This window comes from Sceloporus occidentalis, unplaced genomic scaffold (genome assembly GCF_023333645.1).
Source record: "Sceloporus occidentalis isolate IW3139 unplaced genomic scaffold, rSceOcc1.0.p SCAF_5, whole genome shotgun sequence".
In the NCBI taxonomy this organism is placed as follows: Eukaryota; Metazoa; Chordata; class Lepidosauria; order Squamata; family Phrynosomatidae; genus Sceloporus; species Sceloporus occidentalis.
In genome coordinates this window covers 38360997-38381590 of record NW_028316985.1, presented here as the reverse complement: position 1 = coordinate 38381590, position 20594 = coordinate 38360997, and the positions used below count along the sequence as shown (strand labels likewise).

Below are 20594 nucleotides of genomic sequence, written 5' to 3'. Positions count from 1 at the left end.
TTTCACCTTTGTGATATCAATAGGCCAAAAAAAGTTTACTTGAAACTGCAGTCTCACTGGTTCATACTAATTTTAGCTGGTTTTATCTGCTCCAGGATTGCTCTAGCCTACAGTAATGGAAGAAAAGACACTGGCAATCTAAATTGGCATACTGACCACATCCATGCCCATACTCAGATCCAAATATGAGGGAGCTAAGCCATGAAGGGCTTTAAAGGTCAGGAGAAGGATTTTGTATTGGATTCTGAATGGAATAGGGAGCCAATGGGGGGATAACAACAAGGGGGTGACATGGTGAAAATGACGGACAGCGAAGATGATCCTGGCCACGAAGCGTTGCACAGAAATTAGAGGGCTAAGGTGGGAATTAGGAAGTCCCACTAGAAGTGAGTTGCAGTAATCCAGGCATGATATCTGCTTTAGTTAGGACATATATCCAACTCTATGATTCTATGAGCAATAGGGCTCAGGACATTATCTAGGAATGGCACAGATCTGGAATGGGGCTGGAGTCACTGTCATTGAATATACTCTTTCCTCTGTGGGTCTGGGAGAGTTTTCAGGAACACAAAAGGTGAAATGTTGCAGAAGGCTGGTGAAGAAGATGAAGAGATCCATTTTAGCTAACTGATCCCCTGGGCAGGCACGACGACCTACAGGAAAAGGAAGTTAAATACTGTGTTCACAACAAAAGCAACAACAGCAAGGAATACATTGATCAATTTTTAAAGTTTATCACACCAGTACCTGTAACGTTCCCATAGAGTCCTGGAAACGTTCCTTGGAGAAACGATATGGGAATGGGTGTTACTGCACTCGATAATTTATAATGATGGTAGCGGTATGAGAACACATTTTATTGCACTGCATATACTATTTTATTGGTACTATAGCTGAGATTGTTCCCAAGCAGTCCTTAGTTTGCGCATGCGAACTGTTGTAGAGAGGATTTTAGTACTGCGGAAGTAAGTGATATCGTCACTCTATGATCTTATCACTTCATGGGTCAGACACCCTGCCTGGCTCACTGGAGCCGCCCATAAAGAGAAATAGATAGGGAGAGGAAGGCAAGATGGAGCCAAAGGGAAGGAGTCGTGGTGGAGGAGGAGGAAGAGGAGGAGGAGGAGGAGGAGGAGGAGGAGGAGGAGGAAGAGAGCCAGCCAGGAGACACCTCTGTTTTTTGGGGGAACCTTGCACTCCCCACTTTTGGAGGGGACTGGTCCAAGGCGCTGAGGTTGGAGGGAGAGAAGGGCTGCGACTTGGAAAGTTTGGAAAACGGGAGGCTGCAGGGAAATGCACACAGGCAGAGGCATTCCTGCCTGCTACACACACGCGCGCGCGCACACGCACACACCTGCCACACACACACACACACACACACACACACACACCTGCTTGCCCTGAGGGCTGCTCCCTTTCCCTGGCTTCTCTCTTGTCTATTAGGTGCGCAGTATACAAGGGGGAAGAAATTCTCCATCCAAAAACATTCTATGGAGATGTTTACATTGTGATCATCCTTTTTCTTGGAAAAAAAAGTATTACATGAATAAAAATATAATTAAATTTTAATACTACTTGTGGCACCCTCCTCGTGTCATACCCAGAAGAAAAGTAGATATTGTGGACGTTCTAGGATGGGAGGGGAGGAAATTGTCCTAGCCAATTAGAACACAAGGATGGGTTGGCTTATTGCACTGGCATCACCTGGACCGATCTAGAAGTGTTCTTGCTGGGACAGGCGAGGGACACTATGAGCACTGAAGGGAACCCAGCTGTGCGATAAAGTACATTTCATTCTGTTCTCATTTAGTACCCCAGAACATTGCCAGAACGCTGTGCGATAAGCTTGTCTCTCCTTTAGTTCAGCAGCTACATAACCGTACGCCCTTTCAGATTATACAGTTATAGCACTATGATTCCACTTTAACTGCTATGAGAACATCCTATGGAATCCTGGGATTTGTAGTTTAGTAAGGCATTAGAGCTTTCTGGCTAAAAATTCTACAATTTTGTTGTTGTGTGCCTTCAAGTTATTTCCGACTTATGGTGACCCTAAGGCAAACCAATCATGGGGGTTTCTTGACAAGATTTGTTCAGAGGAGGTTTGCCATTCACTTCCCCTGAGGCATACCCCTCCCTAAGCTGTAACTCCCAGGATTCCTTAGAATGAAACCATGGCCATTCAAGTGGAATCACAGTGTTTTAACTGTGTAGTGTAAAAGGCCCCTTGGTTTAGTTCAGGGCAGACACAAATTACAAGCCAAAGGCATTATTTTCTGTCTCTCCAACCTGTGCCAAGTGTGAATGAATCTGTTCCAAGGAGTCTGAACTGGCCGATGCCTGCATTTGGCTCTTCACTACAAAGCCACATTTCAGGTGGTTCTTGGAGATGTGCCCAAAGTTGAATTCTGCTCAGTTACACAGAGTTAAATACTTTTATTAGTTCTAACTGGAACAGACTCATTCAAAAATGGGGTTTATACTTGTATTGATTTAGCAAATCTTATTTATTTCATGGGTTTATTCTAGTGTGAACTTGGATGTAGTCCAAGGATTTCAGGCTAGAATGGACACCACACACACACACACACACACACACACACACACACACGTCATGTGATGAGTAATCAGTCTGTTTGTAGCTAATGCAATGTGCAATGTTTGTCAGGTAACCAAGAAATTGAGAAGTTGCTTGTAAACACCTGATTAATCAGATCAATTATGTTTTGATGTGGTTTTAATATAACAACATGTCTAAGGACTTCGCCACATGTGGGCTTTAAACCGCAATTGTAGCAATTTGGCAGAACCTATCACACGACGTTGTGCCTGACCTGTTACTGCCTTGCCTCTGAAGCATCATTACAGGGCATCTTTTCTTTACTGGGAAAACCCATCAATAAGTGGGCACTTGATCTGCCACCCCATTATGCCATTGGCATAATAAGTGGTAGTCTGTGGCAGTCCCGGTATTGAGCAGTCAAGTGGTGTCAGTCTCTTCCTTTCCCACTCTCCCCAAGCATCCTGTTTTCTTTTTCCCCTCCAATTTTTTCCATGTTCTTTACTTTTTTTTCCACTAAAGCATGTTCTTATAACTCTGGAGTTGTGTTACAATTTATTTTTTTAGGAAAAAAAAAAGGCATGCTGTGTAGGGCATAGGGTCAGGAAGGTGAGGCTAAGGAAAAATGCAGAGGAGAGTGTCAATGGCACCAAACATTCCCACCATGCTATTGAAGAGAAGTGTGATAATAAAAGCTCCAAAACTGGCATGTTTCTGTTCTTTTTAAATAATGCAATTGCAACAAGACTGAGGTGAGACTGAGGCTCAAGTGATAAAATCCTGAGTCTATAGCATGCTTTTTCTCTTTCTCTCTCTCTCTCTTTTCAAAGCAATTAAAAAAGGCCACCTCCAACTTCTCACTTTTTTGAAAATCTACTTTTTTGAAAACCAGCAACTGCTTTTAAGCTTTCTCCAAATACCCCAACAATCCTCTTCTTGGATTTACCTGCAGAGAAGGGCAGGAAGGCTTCTCGTTTAATAAACTGTCCATTTGCATCCAGGAAGTGCTCTGGGTAAAATTCATAGGGTTTCTCCCACACAGTTTCATCCTTCAGTACAGAAGACAAATTATTCAGGATTATAGTGTCCTAATGTTGGAGAGAAACAAAACAACGTTAAATAAATAAATAAATAAATAAATAAATAAATAAATAAATAAGACTTATTTATACCCCCCTTTTCTGCTACAGGAGCAATTAAAGGGGCTTACATGATTAAAAAACAGTCAATATACAGTACATACAGTCTGTACAATACTTTATTTAACCCCCCCCTCAAAGGATTAAACACATTACAATTTAAAATCAATTGTTAAAATACTGATAATAACAACAATCTACTGGGAAATAGTAGAATGATACCTAAGGTGGGGAGAAATCATTAACTGATTGTTCTATTTGGGGAAGGCCTGCCAGAAGAGATCTGTCTTAACAACTTTTTAAAAGCTGTCTAGACTGAAAATTTGACAGCTCTCCTCTGGCAAGGCATTCCAGAATCTGGGAGTGGCATCAGAGAATGTCCTCTGGGAGGTTGCAGTTAGTCTGGTCTTTATAGGTTGTGTTTTTGCTCCAACTTTATTTACAATCTTCTTCAGCATGATGCTCCAAAGGGCTACGGCAGATCTCAAAGAAGAAGACGGCATTTACATATGCTACCGTACTGATGGTAGCCTGTTTAACTTAAGCCGCCTGAGGGCCCGCACTAAGACTCTAAACTATCTAGTCCGTGAGCTGCTTTTTGCTGATGATGCTGCTGCCCTCGTTGCCCATACGGAAGCAGCTCTGCAACGCCTAACATCTTGTTTTGCTACAGCTGCAGAACTCTTTGGGCTGGAAGTCAGTCTGAAGAAAACAGAAGTTCTCTACCAGCCTGCACCACAGGAAGAACACTACCATCCCCACATCACCGTAGGCACATCTGTGCTTAAGTCTGTCCAGCAGTTCACCTACTTGGGAAGCATCATCTCCTCAGACGCCAAGATTGATAAAGAGATCGATCACAGACTGGCAAAGGCATATAGCGCATTCAGAAGGCTTCACAAAAGAGTCTGGAGTAACAAACACTTGAGGCGAAGCACAAAAATCAGTGTGTATAGAGCCATTGTACTGTCTATTCTCCTCTATGGGTCTGAAACATGGGTCAACTATCGCCAACACCTACGACTCCTTGAACGCTTTCATCAGCGCTGTTTACGCACAATTCTAAATATACACTGGACTGACTATGTGACAAATGTTGCTGTCCTCGAGCAAGCAGGGATCACCAGCATTGAGGCCATGCTATTGAGGACGCAGCTGTGCTGGGCAGGACACGTTTCTAGGATGAAGGACCATCGCCTCCCCAAAATAGTATTCTACGGTGAACTCGCCACGGGTCAGCGTAAGAGGGGCGCCGCAAAGAAGAGATACAAGGACTCCCTGAAACAACATCTCAGGCTTGCCCAGATAGAACACCAACAATGGTCCTTCCTGGCCTCGCATCGGGAGGCATGGAGACGCACTATCCATGACACTGCAGCCTTCTTCGAAAGCTCACGCCGAACGAGCCTCGAAGAGAAATGACAACGCAGAAAGAACCACAACCTGGAAACATCACCCAAGGAGACTTTCTGCTGTGCTTTTTGCAACTGGACCTGTTTATCCCGAATTGGCCTTTTTAGTCACCAACGCGCTTGTACAAAGCGCGGGATGAGTCCTTCCTGAATCTTCGTTCACGAAGCAAAGCCAGATAGGTTGCAATAAATTCCATCCAGAGGACCTGAGGGTGTGGGGTGAATTATACGGAAGTAGGCGATCCCTTAGATAGGTAGGACCCAGGACATGTAGGGCTTTAAAGGTAATAACCAACACCTTGTACTGTGCCCAGAAACTAATAGGCAGCCAGTGAAATGACTTTAAGACAGGTGTTATCCAGTCACTCCTGGATTTTCCGGTGACCAACCTGGCTGCCATATTTTGTACTACAACACACCCTTGGCTTACGTGGGGGATCCGTTCCGGAACCCCCCCCCCCCCCGTAAGCTGAATTCTGCACATGCTCAAGCCCCATTTACATGAATGGGGCTCGTGCATGCTGTGGTGCGGTGGCGCAGTGTCATCTGGAGCAATGAATCAAGAAGCATGCCATGGGTGCGCATCCCATTCATGCGAATGAGATGTGCCGCTTTAAGCATATGTTCAAAGTCACATATAACGTGGGTGCACTGTAATTGGAGTTTCTGGACTAGGCACAAGGGTAGCCTCAGTTTCTAGGTCCTTTACTTCCAGGAAAGGGCGCAGCTGGTGTGTCAACTGAAGCATTTACCTGATTTGTCATCTGGAGCAATGAATCAAGAAGCAAAACCCAGACTGTGAACACAGTCCTTTGAGGGGAGCGTGACCCCATCTAGAACTGGAGGTTGCAACTTGATGTCTGGTTTGGGGGCCCCTACTGTAAGTACCTCCGTTTTGTCTGGATTCAATTTGAGCTTGTTTTTCCTCATCTGGTCTATTAAAACTTCAAGACACTGATTGAGAGGAGAAATACCATCTGTCGTCAAAGCTGTTGACTGAGACATAGAGAAATATATTTGGGTGTCATCAGCATATTGATAACACCCTGCCCCATGTCTGAGTCTATGGTGTCTGAAAAGTTGTTAGGAGATTGATGATGATGATGATGATGATGATGATGATGATGATGATGATGAAGATGATGATGATATTTTACCCCACTACAAAAATCAAGCCATCTTACACTATCAACCAAACTAAGATTTAAAACTATGATTTTATTATATAAAAAAAGATATATTACAGGGACTGTACCTTAGGAATGATAAACTTGCCCACTTCAGTGTCTCTGCGTGTTATATAAGGAGGTGTAAGCGGTGCTATGTCAGCCCAACGCTGAATTTCATGGATCACGGCAGATGTATAAGGTAGTTTTGACTGATCCTCCATTGTGGGTGATTTTACTGTGCCAATTACTGTATCAATTTCTTCATGGACTTTTTCTGGAAATGTTAATTAATTTGGTATTATTAGGCTGTGACTTTATTCTCCTTGACATGGAAGCGTATTTTATAGAACCCAATAGGATTTACTTCTCAGTAGAAACATGTAGGACTCCACCGTCAATATATTACATACTTTCTTCAAGCAGCTGAGCTTGGAGTTTTTACGCTTGAAGAAAAATGTCTCCTGAGGCCAATATCACACTACACTGTTATAGCACGATTACTGCAGTTTAACTGTGATAGCTGTCTCCTGTGGAATCCTGGGATTTGCAGTTTAGGGAGGGGCTTGACACCCATGGTTTTGACTATTTGCAGGTTTGTAGATGCTGCTTAACTACCGGTAGTTAGACTGCTCCCTCCTCCTCTTCTCAATTTCTTATCCTTCCAAAAGAGCCTCAACCAGCATTTAAACCACTTTCCAGCCTATCAATCTCCTTGCACCACTCCTGTTCATCCAATCCATCTCCTTTCAATCTTCTGAGTTTCTAAAAGAGCCAGCCAGGTTTTAAACCCCTTTCCAGCCCCTTGATCTGCTAATCCCAATGCTTCCCAATTTATCTCCTTTCAATCTCCCACCCTTCCAAAAGAGCCAACCAGGTTTCAAACTGCTTTTCATCCTAGCAGTCTATCACACCACTCCTGTTTGTCCCAGTCCACTTCCTCTGGATCTCCTGTTTTCCTAAAAGAGCCAGCCAGGAGATCGATGGGCTGGAAAGGGGTTTAAAACCTGGCTGTCTCTTTTGGAAGGTGAGGAGATTGAGAGGAAGTGGATTAGAAGGGGATCAATGGGCTGGTAATTAGTTTAAGCTCTGTCTGGCTCTTTTGGAAGGATGGGAGTTTAGAAGAGTTTGATTGGGACGAACAGGAGTGGCGTGAAAGACTGACAGAGTGGAAAGCACTCATTCCCATCAAAAGGAGTGAGAAAAGGCAATCAGAGATTGCAATGATGCAAGATGCTGTACATTGTATTTTTAAAAAGTCTGCCTGCTATTATATTATATATTATATTTATATTTTATATTTTATATTAAATTATATTTTATTCATAATTCTAAAAGAAAGTATGCCATTAATCCCATTTTCATTTTTAAAAAAGGCTTCAGAAAAAAGCAAAACAAAAATTAAACACCTTTCCCCCTACTTCCCCCCCACTCTTTCTCCTCTGGGCCCTCACATCTCTACTCAAACTTCAAAGTTATAAAAAGGAAACATAGGTGGAATAGCACTGGTGTTCCATCACAGCCTCCATATTTCTCAATGATGATTACTTACGTTGAATCTCAGGACGGAGGACTATCTTTAGAAGCCCCCAGAGTAGGGTGGAAGATGTGGTTTCAGTGCCTGCCCCAAGCAGGTCAAAAAAAACATGAATAAGGTTTTCTTCATTGAAACTGGTCTCTAGATTCCCTTTAGACTGAAAGAAATTAAACAAGTATAAATGCATGTGTAACTGAAACAATGGCCCCATTCCCACTGGGGCATTTGCCCCAGGTAAACCTGGCCAGATCCGGTAAAGCCCCACCCCCCCAAATATCGAATCTCCCCAGCAAGAAGTTCCCACTACCTTTACCCTGATCGGTGTAAATTACTTTGCAGATGTTCACACTCACCAAAATTGTGTTTTAAGATGAAGCCTCCTTCTTGTCAATCAAATGATGTCAATGGTGATGTGTCATGCAGCCATGGCATGAGTGCTCCCCCCTCTTTTTAAAAAAACTAGCGGCAAGGTTTGCATATTCTGTCAAATTGTCAATTGTGTTTAATCAAGCTTCCTTTCCATGGGAATTCCCCAAATCACAAGCATCCTTGCCCTGGGGTTTGTCCTCTGATCTGCCTGAAACCACAAACCTCCTTTCCCTGGTGTTTCTCCCCCATCTGCCCCCAAAGAAGCCTTCCTTCCCCAATCTCCCCCACTGCCCTAAAGAAGCTTTCCTTCCCATGGTGTTTCTCCCCCGATCTGCCCCAAACCACAAGCATCCTTGCTCTGGGGTTTCTGCCCCAAAGAAGCCTTCCTTTCCATGGTGTTTCTCCCCCCCCCCCCCGATCTGCCCCCAAAGAATCCTTCCTTTCCAAGGGGTTTCTCCCACCCCCCCAGTCTGACCGCAAAGAAGCCTTCCTTTCCCTGTCATGCAGCCATTCATCAATGGCTTGAGTGCTCTCCCCTTTAAAAAACCTAGTGGCAAGATTAGCATATTCTGTCAAATTTAATCAAGCTTCCTTTCCATGGGGTTTCTCCCCCAATCTGCCCCCAAAGAAGCCTTTGCTTTTATTTTGGCTGCCGTGCCGACCCAGCAGCAAGCAAACAAAAGGGAAATGTAGCACAAGCATACACATTCTATCAATATATATCAGTCTGTAGCACAAGAATTTGCATAATCTGTCAAAAATAAAAATTACAGGGGGAAAAAAGAAAGAAAAAGCTGCTTGCAAAAAGCCGGTGCGAGAGGGGAGGCATTCCTCCCCTGAACTTGACCAGATCATGACTGGGGCCAAGTTCACATTTGCTGGCAGCAGGGAAGAAACGGGTTTTCAAAAAAAAATGGGGGGAAATCCACTTTCTGAAAATCCGCTCTAAGGGCGATTTGCCCTTGATCTGGTGTGCAAACCCTTGAACTGGGTGTGTTAAAATCGATGCCAGTGGGAACTTCCCACTTTTAATCCGGGTTACAATTTGGTGCAAAAGATAGTCTGAATGGCCCCCAAATTACATCATGAAGTAGAAGGGGTTCTTTACTTCAATGGCACTCAGACTTTTAACCCTTGAGACCACCCTTTACATCTACATGCAGAGGTTTCACCCACTCCCCACACTTGACACAGTATATAAATAAAAACATTTTGTTTATTCAGTGTGCATATTTTCATTCATACATTCATGTATTAACATAAGGAAATTGTATAAGGAATTTTAATAAGGAAATAACATAGGAGAATTAGAACAGTTTTATTTAAGTAAATTAAATATTTAATGCAACACACATGTAAATATTACACATAAAAAAGTTTGGTAAGACTTTTCATACCTAATAAGAAGAAGCATGTAATATATGTTCCTGCTCCTTATACGACAGGATACAAATGTGTTGGCATGATTAATACATGCATGCAGCTGGCTAAACTAATTGACCCAGTGTCCTTTGTATGATCTATATTGTCCCCTGCATGCACTTACACAGATGAATTTGCTTACTTACTATGACAGTAATAAAGATGAACTTGAACTTGTTGCCAGGTGAATAACAGATAAGATATATGATCCTCATAAAAAGTAATGAGGAAGTGGTACTGGGCAATATTTCACAGCTGATACTGTAAATCCTGAGTAAGCAAATTCATCTGTGTAAGTGCATGCAGGGGACAATATAGCAGCTGCATGCATGTATTAATCATGCCAACACATTTGTATCTTGCCTTATAAGGATAAGGAACATATATTACATGTTTATTATTATTAGGTATGAAAAGAAGGCTTTGGAAACTATCAAAGCTATGGACCTGTGGCTTTGAAGTCTGTCAAGTCATGCACATGTCTGGTGGTGACCTTATTTAAAGTCCAACCAGAATATAAAAGGACAAATTTTCCTTGCCAGAAAATTTGTCACTAGCCTGAGGTACAGACCAGGTTGGTTTACTGAGAAATATACCTTTGCGTCAATAATATTTGCTATAGTTTGCATAAGACATATAACTTTGCCGTACATTTTTCTGTTATAAGGACATAAAATATTTACTTGCATAACAACTATGTATAGTATAAACGGCTATGCTTAACGGTGCTCCTTATAACTCTGTATCTCTCTTTTTTGCAATTGGTTTTATATACCAAAGCTTTTGTAAGTAAAGGTACTACGTATATACATTGGTTGAGAAGTGTCTCTGCTACTTTACAATTGTATATCTATGCTCTAGTCAATCCCAGCATTGTCCAGGAGTGATTCTTGGTGAGAAGGGGAGACCCAATTTGCCTCAGAAAGTCTGAATTAATAAATTAACAACATGCTTGACAGCAAGCTTCCAGAGGATGCTATACTGAGGCAGAATCTGTCACAACTGGAATTGAAGAAATTAAATGGATATCACTCAACTGTAGAAGTTTCCAAAGATGTGCTGAACAGGTATAGAGTGACCCATGTGTATGAGTTCAGAGATGACCACTTGAACAAATCACAGTTACAGATAAGCAATCTGTGCTTTCAGATCTGACTACTCAGCCATCTTATTAGTATGCACAACTGATTCTCCTCCCTCACTTCTGCTTATGATAATTAAATATAATTGATCAAGTCCATCCTTAATGTAAGGATACCATGATTATGAGAGCTGGCATGGTCTAGTGGTTTGAGCTTTGGACTATGACTCTGGAGACCAGTGTTCAAATTCCCGCTTTCATACCTTTAGGTGACTTTAGGCAAGTCCTATTCTCTTAGCTTCAGAGGAAGACAATGCCAGACTCTCTCTGAACAAATTTTGCTGAGAAAACCCCAAAGAACCACCACTACAATGATTATGACCTGCCAATATGACTTAGCTGTTGTTTTAGAATCTTTACTCTGAACAGTCAAAGTTCTTTTATCAGTAATCAGTTGGATTTTAAAGGAATAAAAAAAGAAATGCAAGGGAATTGTTTCCATAAACATTTTCCTACCTTTTCTATCTCCTCCAAGAATGCATCAATGATATCTCTGGAAAAGGTGGGATCTCTGGTTTGTTTGTGTTCCTTTACAATTTCCTTTAGGATAACATTGAAATCGTGAAAGTGTTTCTTAACTTTCTGATGAGGTCCAGGAATGTGGGAAAACCAGGATCCTGCAACCACAAGCTGGTATAACAGAGATGAAATAAAATAAATTAATATCTTTTGAAATAGAAGGATAGTACTTATCAATTTCTTTTGAAATTAAGTTGCATTGCAATAAAGTTCCTAATTACTTGCCTCTCTTTCTCAGTTTTATCATCATTTGTCATCCTGTTTTTCATGATGATAACAATCACCATCATCATCATCATCATCACCACCATCATGTCATTGTAGCTTTATTAATTACAATGATAACAAACATATAAACAAACAAAAATGTAATCTGGAGCAAAATACTGAATCAGGAAAAAGGTCCTACTTCTTAAAATGTTAATTCCTGATTGTTTTCTGATCACTCACCCAAAATGGAACTTGTTTTGGAATGAATGTCAGATCTGTTCTTCAAATGAATGTTGTTTTTTATTTATGAAATAAATTATGACCTGACTTTCTATTTCATTCTAGTTTTCAAGGCAAGGCACAACGTAAATAGTAAAACAATCCATTCAAAATAGGGGAGGGAGGGAAAGAGATATTTTAAGAGAACCACACATCTTTCTGCTGTAATAATACAGCAGCTGAAAGCTTGAGCATCAGTGCCAAGGCTCAAAAAAGCTAAATTATTTGCTAGTTCCAAAAGATGACAAAAATTGAATCTGACGGGCCTTTTTGGAGAGGATGTTCTGTAAGTGGAATATTGTCACCCAAATCCCTGTCCTTTTTGTTTTCTCCCCAAATCTCAAATGGCTGATTCCATTTAATCCCCAGTCAAACTCATCCAGGTACCTGGGGCATGATTTTGGTTAGTCCCTTCAAGATCTCTTCAATCAAATGGATTAACTTCAGGAAGGTTTTATCTTGGTAGTCATAGCGATCACCAACTATTAGTGACATTATAATATTACCAACTGCCCTGTTGATTAGGATTCGGGGGTCAAAAGGAGAGCCTGTATGAGATATAAGAACAACAAAGATACAGGTATACCTCAGTTAATGAAGCAATGTGTTCCAGAAATTTGGCATCAGTGGCAGGAATGACATGGAAAGAAGAAGTAGAGGTTCCTAATCTACAAGAAAGAACAGCAGTTCAATATATTTCCACACAAGCTTTAAATTAAAAAACCGATATATTATTATTATTATTATTATTATTATTATTATTAGATTTACACAGCACTGTACATACAGACAATAAAATCAAAGGAAATGGAACCTGCCAATGGTGTACATTCTACAAAATACATATAAAACAATAGATAGTAATACAAGATAGAATTAGATAAAATAAGGAGGCAACAGACTGAGAACATCAGAGATCAAATAAAATAAAATATCAGATAACAATCGGATAAACAGTCACACAATGCCTGGGAATGCTTCCCTGAACAATATAACTCAGTTTTGAAACTGGTTAAAGAAGTGATTGACCCCTGAGGCTCGTGGGGGAAGGAGGTTCCAGGAGTGAGGGGCAGTAAGTGAGAAGGGACAAATCCGGGACGGGGCAGAGAAAACCCTGGGCTGAGACAGCCGACCTTGACTACCAGAATGGAGGGCCCAAGCGAGAATGTGAGGAGAAAGAAGTTCAGATAAATAAGGAGGGGCCAGCCCATGCAGGGCTTTAAAAGTCAACAACAGAAGCTTATACTGAATATGGAAGGGGAAGGGGAGCCAGTGAAGGGATGACAATAAAGGAGAGATATGGTTGGAGTGGTGGGCGGATGTAATAATGCATGCAGCTGAATGCTGGACAGAAATCAATGGACGGAGGTGAGAGAGAGGAAGCCCTGCCACAAGAAGATTACAGTAATCTAGTCGTGAGATGACAGAGGGTGGACCAGAGTCTTGGCAGTAGAGGCCGAGAGAAATTGATGGATTTTAGCAATATTGTAGAGAAAGAATCTACGATCTGGGGGATACATGATAGAGAAGAATAAAAAATGAAACCAAGAATGTGGGCTTCCTGGACCGGACAAATAGAGATGTTGTCAACAGAAACAGAAAAGGATTATTGAAGTGTGGACTTAGGTGGAAAGATAAGAAGCTCTGTCTTGGACATATTGAGCTTCAAACCCACTGCGAAACAGCTGTGAGACAAGATGAAACTTGCAGTTCAAGACTTGGAGAAGGGTCAGGGGTGGAAAGATACAACTGAGTGTCATTGGCGTACAGATGATAGGAAAAACCAAAAGAACTGATAAGTTTTCCTAAGGACAATGTGTAAAGAGAGAACAGCAGGGGACCCAAAACAGGGCCCTGGGGAACTCCAACAGATAAGGGAACAGAGGACGAGGTCTGACCACCTGTGACCACAGCAAAAGATCTATCTGACAAATAAGATTTAAACCAATCAAGAACAGAGTCTGAGAACCCGAGGTCAGAAAGTATATCAACTAGGAGATATTGATCCACAGTGTCAAAGGCCGCAGACAAATCAAGAAGAATGAGAACAGAGTAAAGGCCATCCGCCTTGGTCTGCAAAAGATTGTTCGATATATACATGAAGTGAAACCAAGTTAGATAAGACTTATATAAATAAACAAAAACATTTTTAACCTTCTAGAGATCAGCCAAAAGGTTCTTCTAAAGGGCAATATGGGATTCCCCCCCCTTATCTAGCTTCCACTTTTCTTTCAGTTTGCATTTTGGTGGACTGGTGCTGCTGCTGGGAGTAGTTAGTGAGGTAGGCTAATCTGCTTTTCCCCATTCTCTGTGTTTTGGTGTTCATGACTGCTCAGTAAGGTATTCTGGGGGCAGCTACTTTTCTCCTTGCCAGTTGTAGGCAGGTACATATGGTTAGTGTAGGAATGGCTGGAGCAAAATCCACCCCCCCCCCCCCCCAGCAAAAGCTTTATTGTATCCCACATCAAAAATCTGTTTCTCCAGCCCTTCTTCACCATCCTTCCAATTAACCTCCTTAAAAAAATTCCCGACAGTCAAAGGGCAAGGAAGAAAAGATGAGTTGGGTGAGCATGAAAATACTTTCTTTTTTTAAAATATTAAATTTATTAAAATTATACAATAAATAAAACAATAAAAGATGGCAAAAACCACAAAATATTACAATTATAAAAATGGACATTCAATAGCACCACACATATATAATCCTATACACAATTAATTGTTTGAAAAATATCAGACCATAATAACAAATGGTAGGATAGTGGGTGGACAGTTATATTATGTGTGTTAACAAGATCAATAAAAGGAAGCAATTTTTCATAAAAAGATTCTTGGTTTTGATTTAAGAAGTTATATTTCATTTTATCTGATAGCTTCTCCATTAGCCATTAGTGACAAACTCTTTTCCACCAATTATCTAGGGACACAAGTCCTGTCTTCCAAGCTTTAGCCACTTCAAGCTGAACTGCCAGCAAGAGAAAAATAATCAGCAGTCTGTGTCTTAAATGTTTATTACCCATAGTATAGACTGAAAGTAACAAGAGGGCTAGGCAGAAGTTGATTTTTTTTTCTTTAGTCATGAAAGCAATCTGATTGAGCACTTCATGCCAAAAGAAATTAATTTGGGGGCAGTCGATCCACATATGGCTATATGTCCCTGGGGCTGAGCATGCCCGCCAGTATAAAGGTGACATGGATTTTATCACTTGTGATAATCTAATAGGGGTCATATACTATTTGTGAACCAGCTTTAAAAAATTCTCTCTGGCCAAGGCTGATCTTGTTTTCAGCAGGGGAGATGACCAGATTGCAGGCCACTCTTTCTAAAAAAGAATGTCTTTATCAGAGATTATGTTAACTGGGGTAAAACTGTATTAGAGTTGTATCATCACCACCATCACCATCATTGGATGCAGAGAGAGAAAAACATTCTGTCATGGATGCCCTTAAACACGGTCACTTTTTTCTGTTTGTAGAGTATACCATTCATTGTTGTGTGCCTTCAAGTTTTTCCAACTGAAGGTAAAACTAATCATGGGGTGTTTCTGGCAAGATTTTTTCAGAGGGGGTTTGGCATTGCTCTGAGGCTGAGAGAAAGTGGCTTAGCCAAGGTCACCCAGTCAGTTTCCATGGTTGAGCAGGGATTCATACACAACTACAAGCCAAATGCAACTAAGTTATGGCAGAAAAAATCATGTGGGTCTTTCCTGAGTGACTGAAATCTTTCATGATGTACTGCTATTCACCTAGCATAGATTTTGAGTTAGTAACATCTAGAAACCAATTTTTAAGGACCAAAAAGAAACTTATAGAGCCTATTCCAGTTGTGGAATTTGGGTGGTTCATTTCTTCACATAAGGAATTCAGATGTGAGTGACTTTTATGTTCTGTCAAGAGTCCCTTTGCCCATCCAGATAGTTAAATAAATAATAATAATAAAACCTGAAGAGCATTGGCTAAAAACTCATATCAGCAAGTGAATATTCAGGTGTTGTGCTCAGAACACAACAGGAAGGACTATGGGTAAAAATAGAACTGGAATAATTTGTTAGGCTACAAATAGTTTGCACATAGGAAATTAGTGACACATGTAATGGGAAGAAAGAAAGAACAGGTATTTGACATATGAGGTGTCCAGGTCTTATTCTTTCCTTCATGTAGAGAAAGGAGTGAGACTCATCCTGAGCCTCTCAGCTCCAAAACACATATTGGGAGAAAGGTGTTAGGAGATTATTGCACCACTGAAAAAAGTGTCTTACCGCTGCTGAATTCAAGCTACATTTGGGCTGTACCCTGATGTTATCACATGGCTTTTGTCCTCAAAACCACCATCTGGGTACAGCCTGGCTCCAATGCTGGTCCCTATACTAGCTTTGGTGGCCATTTTTCAAAGTTGGGAAGCCCCAACTTTGAAAAATAGCTGCTGAAGTGAGTTCAAGGACCGGCATTGAAGCCGGGCTGTACCTGGATGATGGTTTTGAGGACAAAAGCCATGCGATAACACCAGGGTACAGTCCTAATGAAACTTGAATTTGGCAGTGGTAAGGTGCTTTTTTCAATCTCCTTATAGAACAGATCCATTAATCAAAAGAAATGAAATAATGCTGATGAATTTGTTTCCCATTGATTTCATTGGACAACACCAGTTGGGACAAATCATTGGACCTAGGTAAAGGGATCTTGTAGCACCTTTGAAACTAAGACCTCTTTTCTTACTGAATCAGACTATCATGGTTAGGACCTAGGGTAATGTATTTCCATTCTGTCAAAAGACCAAGATGGGTCCCAATTCACATTTCTCCTTCCTTAATTCCTATGAATCATTCATATATTATTTGACTTGACTTGACTGTGAATCACTGCACCACTCAACGAAAGATGGAGGCAATTTGTAACAGAACTATGAAACCCAACAAGATGCACCAATTCTGGAAATAATATTTAAAATGGCAAGGGGCAACAGATTAATATCCTTCAGATACTCAGCCTACTATATTTGGTGCACATCTATGAATACTTTTTGATTGGATGCTTGTCCTTTTCATGCCTAGAACATATGTCAAAAGGGAGTAGTCCCAATACGTTATTGGATTTTCTGTCTCTATCTTCATTTCAATGCTTGTTTCTTCAGTTTCCTGTTATTAAAAATTATTTCACATATATAATTTTGTTTTTCATATGGACTCAAGATCAAAATTAGAATTATCTACCCCTATTATCAGCATACCCATAAGAGCCATACTTCTTTCTTCTATTATCCTGCAACATTCCTCGTATCCTCAAGAATGAGACATACCTTCTTTAGATTTAAACTCAGAGCACAAATACCAAGCTTCCTCACATACTCGCTTTTCAAGTGTTTTCTTCCCCACACCAAAGTTTTTAAGGGTGGATACACAAAATCTCCTTTGTTCCCTCCAGCCATTGTTTAATGTTGCCATGATGATTCCTGAAAATATACCAAAAAAAATTAAAAATTGACAATTCACTGTTTGCCTCTTCATCAAACTTTTAGTCACCCCAAATTACTAATTTTGTTTTTCCTTTTGATATGCTACAAAGAAATCCCAGCTGATTGTACCAAATCTTTGAGCTCATGAGGGCTGCAATAAATGGTTGCCCAGGTGGATATGGAATGGAACTCTTTTAGCTTTAATCGTTAACAGTTTTTCAATCAGGAAGAGGTACTGTAAATTTTCATCAGGAAAAAATACATCATCCACTCTCCCCCCACCATTTAGTTGCTGCATCCTCCCTCAACTAGGCCATGTGCAGGCTTATGTGGGCTGAAAGAACATGGAGAAATATCCTTCTCTGTTCATGTAGTTGGATCTACAGCAATGATGTTGCCTTCAGTGCTGTGTGTCCAGCTACAGGAGAGCCAGATGTTTCTCTTCACCACCCCTGATCTCCACAGTTGTGTTGGGACTGATGGTGCAGCACCTACTGGTTTGGAGGTGTAGGAAGAGACATGCCACAATTTCATCTGACTGAACTTTATGATATCTCTTCCTGATCTGATCTGTTAGTGATTAAAGCTGTAGGAGCTCTATACCATATTCATCCTGACAAACCTACTTCCCTGTCAACTGTAGATATGCTATTTGGCAGAAGTTGACATGTATCCAGTCTAGGCTGGCCTGTACATAATATAACAAATGAAGCTTCCTGTTTTTCCAAACACCCCCTTTCTTACTAATTGTACCCCAGAGAGCCCTGTTCCATTTCCCCGTCTTATTTTCATAAACTTCAAGAATCTTAGCAGCAATATCTTACCCGGTGCCATCATTAGAGTTGGTGACACCTGGTGTGTTAACTCATGGTATCACCTCCCATTGACCTACTCTCATACCACACCATACAGAATCCTTAATAATGTTTTTTTTTTGTACTGTTACTCAAAAATCATAATTCCCGTATATCACTGAATGTAGTGGCAATAGTTGTGACATAAACAACTAACAAAATTAAAAATTATACTTCTAAATTGCTACATCATATGCTCTGCCTAAATGTATTTGCACTGACATAGTTTCATTTAGGTAAAATGAAAATTTGGTAAGATGTGATGTTTTTTTTAAAAAAATTAAAATCATAAAATAAAAAACAACAGCACCTGAGGCTTTTCCTTTCTCTGCCCACTGAGCCTCAGCCCACTCACGCCTTCTCTTCCACTGAGCTCCAGAGTTTTAAAGGGATGTGGGTGAATGCCAGAACCCATTTCTACCAAAAGGCAGACATTTGGGGAGCAGTAGTTCACCACCCCTTTAGGGTGTCACCTGGTGTGGCCTGTATCCTCCACACCCCTTTAGTGATGCCCCAAACCTTGTCTCTCTTTTTTCCCTGGCCCAGAAATCTTATGTAGTAGATCCCCAAAGTCCCCACTCCTGTTTTCTAGCTATTTTATTAGATCATTTCCCAATGATTTATGGAAGTTTATACCACTTTACTATTAATTTTGACTTGAAACTATGCACTATAACTTGGACAACAACTCCAAAAAACCTCTCTTTCAAATTCTATGGTGTCTTGCAGCATATCCCAACAGCTGCCACAGAGAGACCCTTGGGTTCTCCCTTTTAATATTTTAGGCATGCTTTTGTGAGATGCAGTGTGCAGTGATTCACAAAAGATAATGACAAATAAAACTTCTAAGTCTTGAAGTTGACACATGAGTCGTTCTATGCATCTACACTGTGGAAATGATACAGCTTGACACCACTTTAAGTACTGTAAGCTCCATCCTATAGAATCTTGGAATTTGTAGTTTTACAAGGTCTTTACCCTTCTCTGCCAAAGAATGCTGGTTCTAGGCATCACAATTCAAAAAGGACATTGAGAAACTAGCGTATGTCCAAAGGAGAGCGACTAAAATTGTGAAGGGTCTGGACACCATGTCCTATGAGGAACAACTTAGGGAGCTGGGTATGTTTAGCCTAGAGAAGAGAAGGTTAAGAGGTGATATGAAATCCCTGTTTAAATATTTGAAGGGATGTCATATTGAGGAGGGAGCAAGCTTGTTTTCTGCTGTTCCAGAGACTAGGACCCAGAGCAATGGATGCAAGCTACAGGAAAAGAGATTCCACCTCAACATTAAGAAGTACTTCCTGACAATAGGGCTGTTCAACAGTGGAACACACTCCCTTGGAGTGTAGTGGAGTCTCCTTCCTTGGAGATCTTTAAGCAGAGGCTGGATGGCCATCTGTCGGGGATGCTTTGATTGAGATTTCCTGCATGGCAGGGGGGTTGGACTGGATGGCCCTTGTGGTCTCTTTCAACTCTGTGATTCTATGATTCTATGATTCTATGAAATGACAAATCCCAAGATCTTGTAGCACAATTGCTATGGTATCAAATTGCATTATTTCTACAGTGTAGATGCACGTTTTTTTGCTTTTACTGCAAGAGAGTAACACAACTATCCCCCTGAAATCTAATGAGTGGAATATGGGTCGGAATCATGTCCCCCCCCCCCCCCCCAGGTTTTTGGACTGCAGATCTGAACTAGGACTGCTGTGTTTTGCAGTCCAACAAATGAAGGCCCACCTGATTCCTGTTCATGCTTTACAAGCTCACTCACCTGGATGCCTCTCCACTTCATTTGTTGTTATGGGCCTTCAAGACAACTTCAATATATGGCAGTCCTATCACTGAGGGTTAGATATTTCTAAACACCCCTCCCTAACCTGCAAATCCTAGGATTCCATAGGAAAATGCCATGACGGTGAAAGTGGAATAAACCCAGACAACAATATTGTAAATCTATCAAGCCACGGCATGAGTCAAGCAGAGATGTCTCTTCTGTCCAGGGGCTTATCATTCTGCCCCTCCAAACCCACACACACAATGCATTTGTGTGGTGATATAGACACCTTCTTTCACTGCCTCCACTTCAAGGAATACTTCACGGACAGTGACCCCAGCCAGCACAACAATACACAGGGATTACGTCTGTCTACACAACACAACAATAGACACTGCACCAATAATTCTGATTCATAAAAAGAGCTCAACATGGACTTCTCCTGAGAGTCAATGCACAGAACTAGACTTCTACCCAGAATACTTCTGTTGCCATGCCCAGACAGAAATAATCCATTATTTTATTTTATTTTATTTCCAGGATTTATACCCCACCTTTCTCCACAATGGGATTCAAGGTGGGTTGTAATGTTTTAAAAAGACAAAGCTAAAATATTGATTACAAAGTTTAAAAAATAATTAAATATTACCAAACTTAAAGCATAGGTTAAGAACCAAATCCAAATCAACACATCACAAGAGCCCCCAATCAGGCACCATCTACCTATTGCCCAAAATACATTTATTATTGGCAAATA

At 40.9% G+C, this 20594-nt stretch overlaps 1 protein-coding gene across 1 annotated transcript; it reads right to left on the bottom strand.

Annotated features, from left to right (window-relative positions):
• Positions 1-474: 474 nt before the first annotated feature.
• On the bottom strand, positions 475-17195 carry LOC149312001 (cytochrome P450 2D14-like). Its single transcript, XM_089526771.1, has 7 exons — positions 17051-17195; positions 12142-12302; positions 11203-11376; positions 7830-7971; positions 6367-6554; positions 3507-3648; positions 475-653 (listed from the first exon to the last, which is right to left on the bottom strand). Exons 1-7 carry the CDS (start codon positions 17193-17195, stop codon positions 475-477), a joined length of 1131 nt encoding a protein of 376 aa, XP_089382897.1.
• Between the last annotated feature and the right edge of the window lie 3399 nt (positions 17196-20594).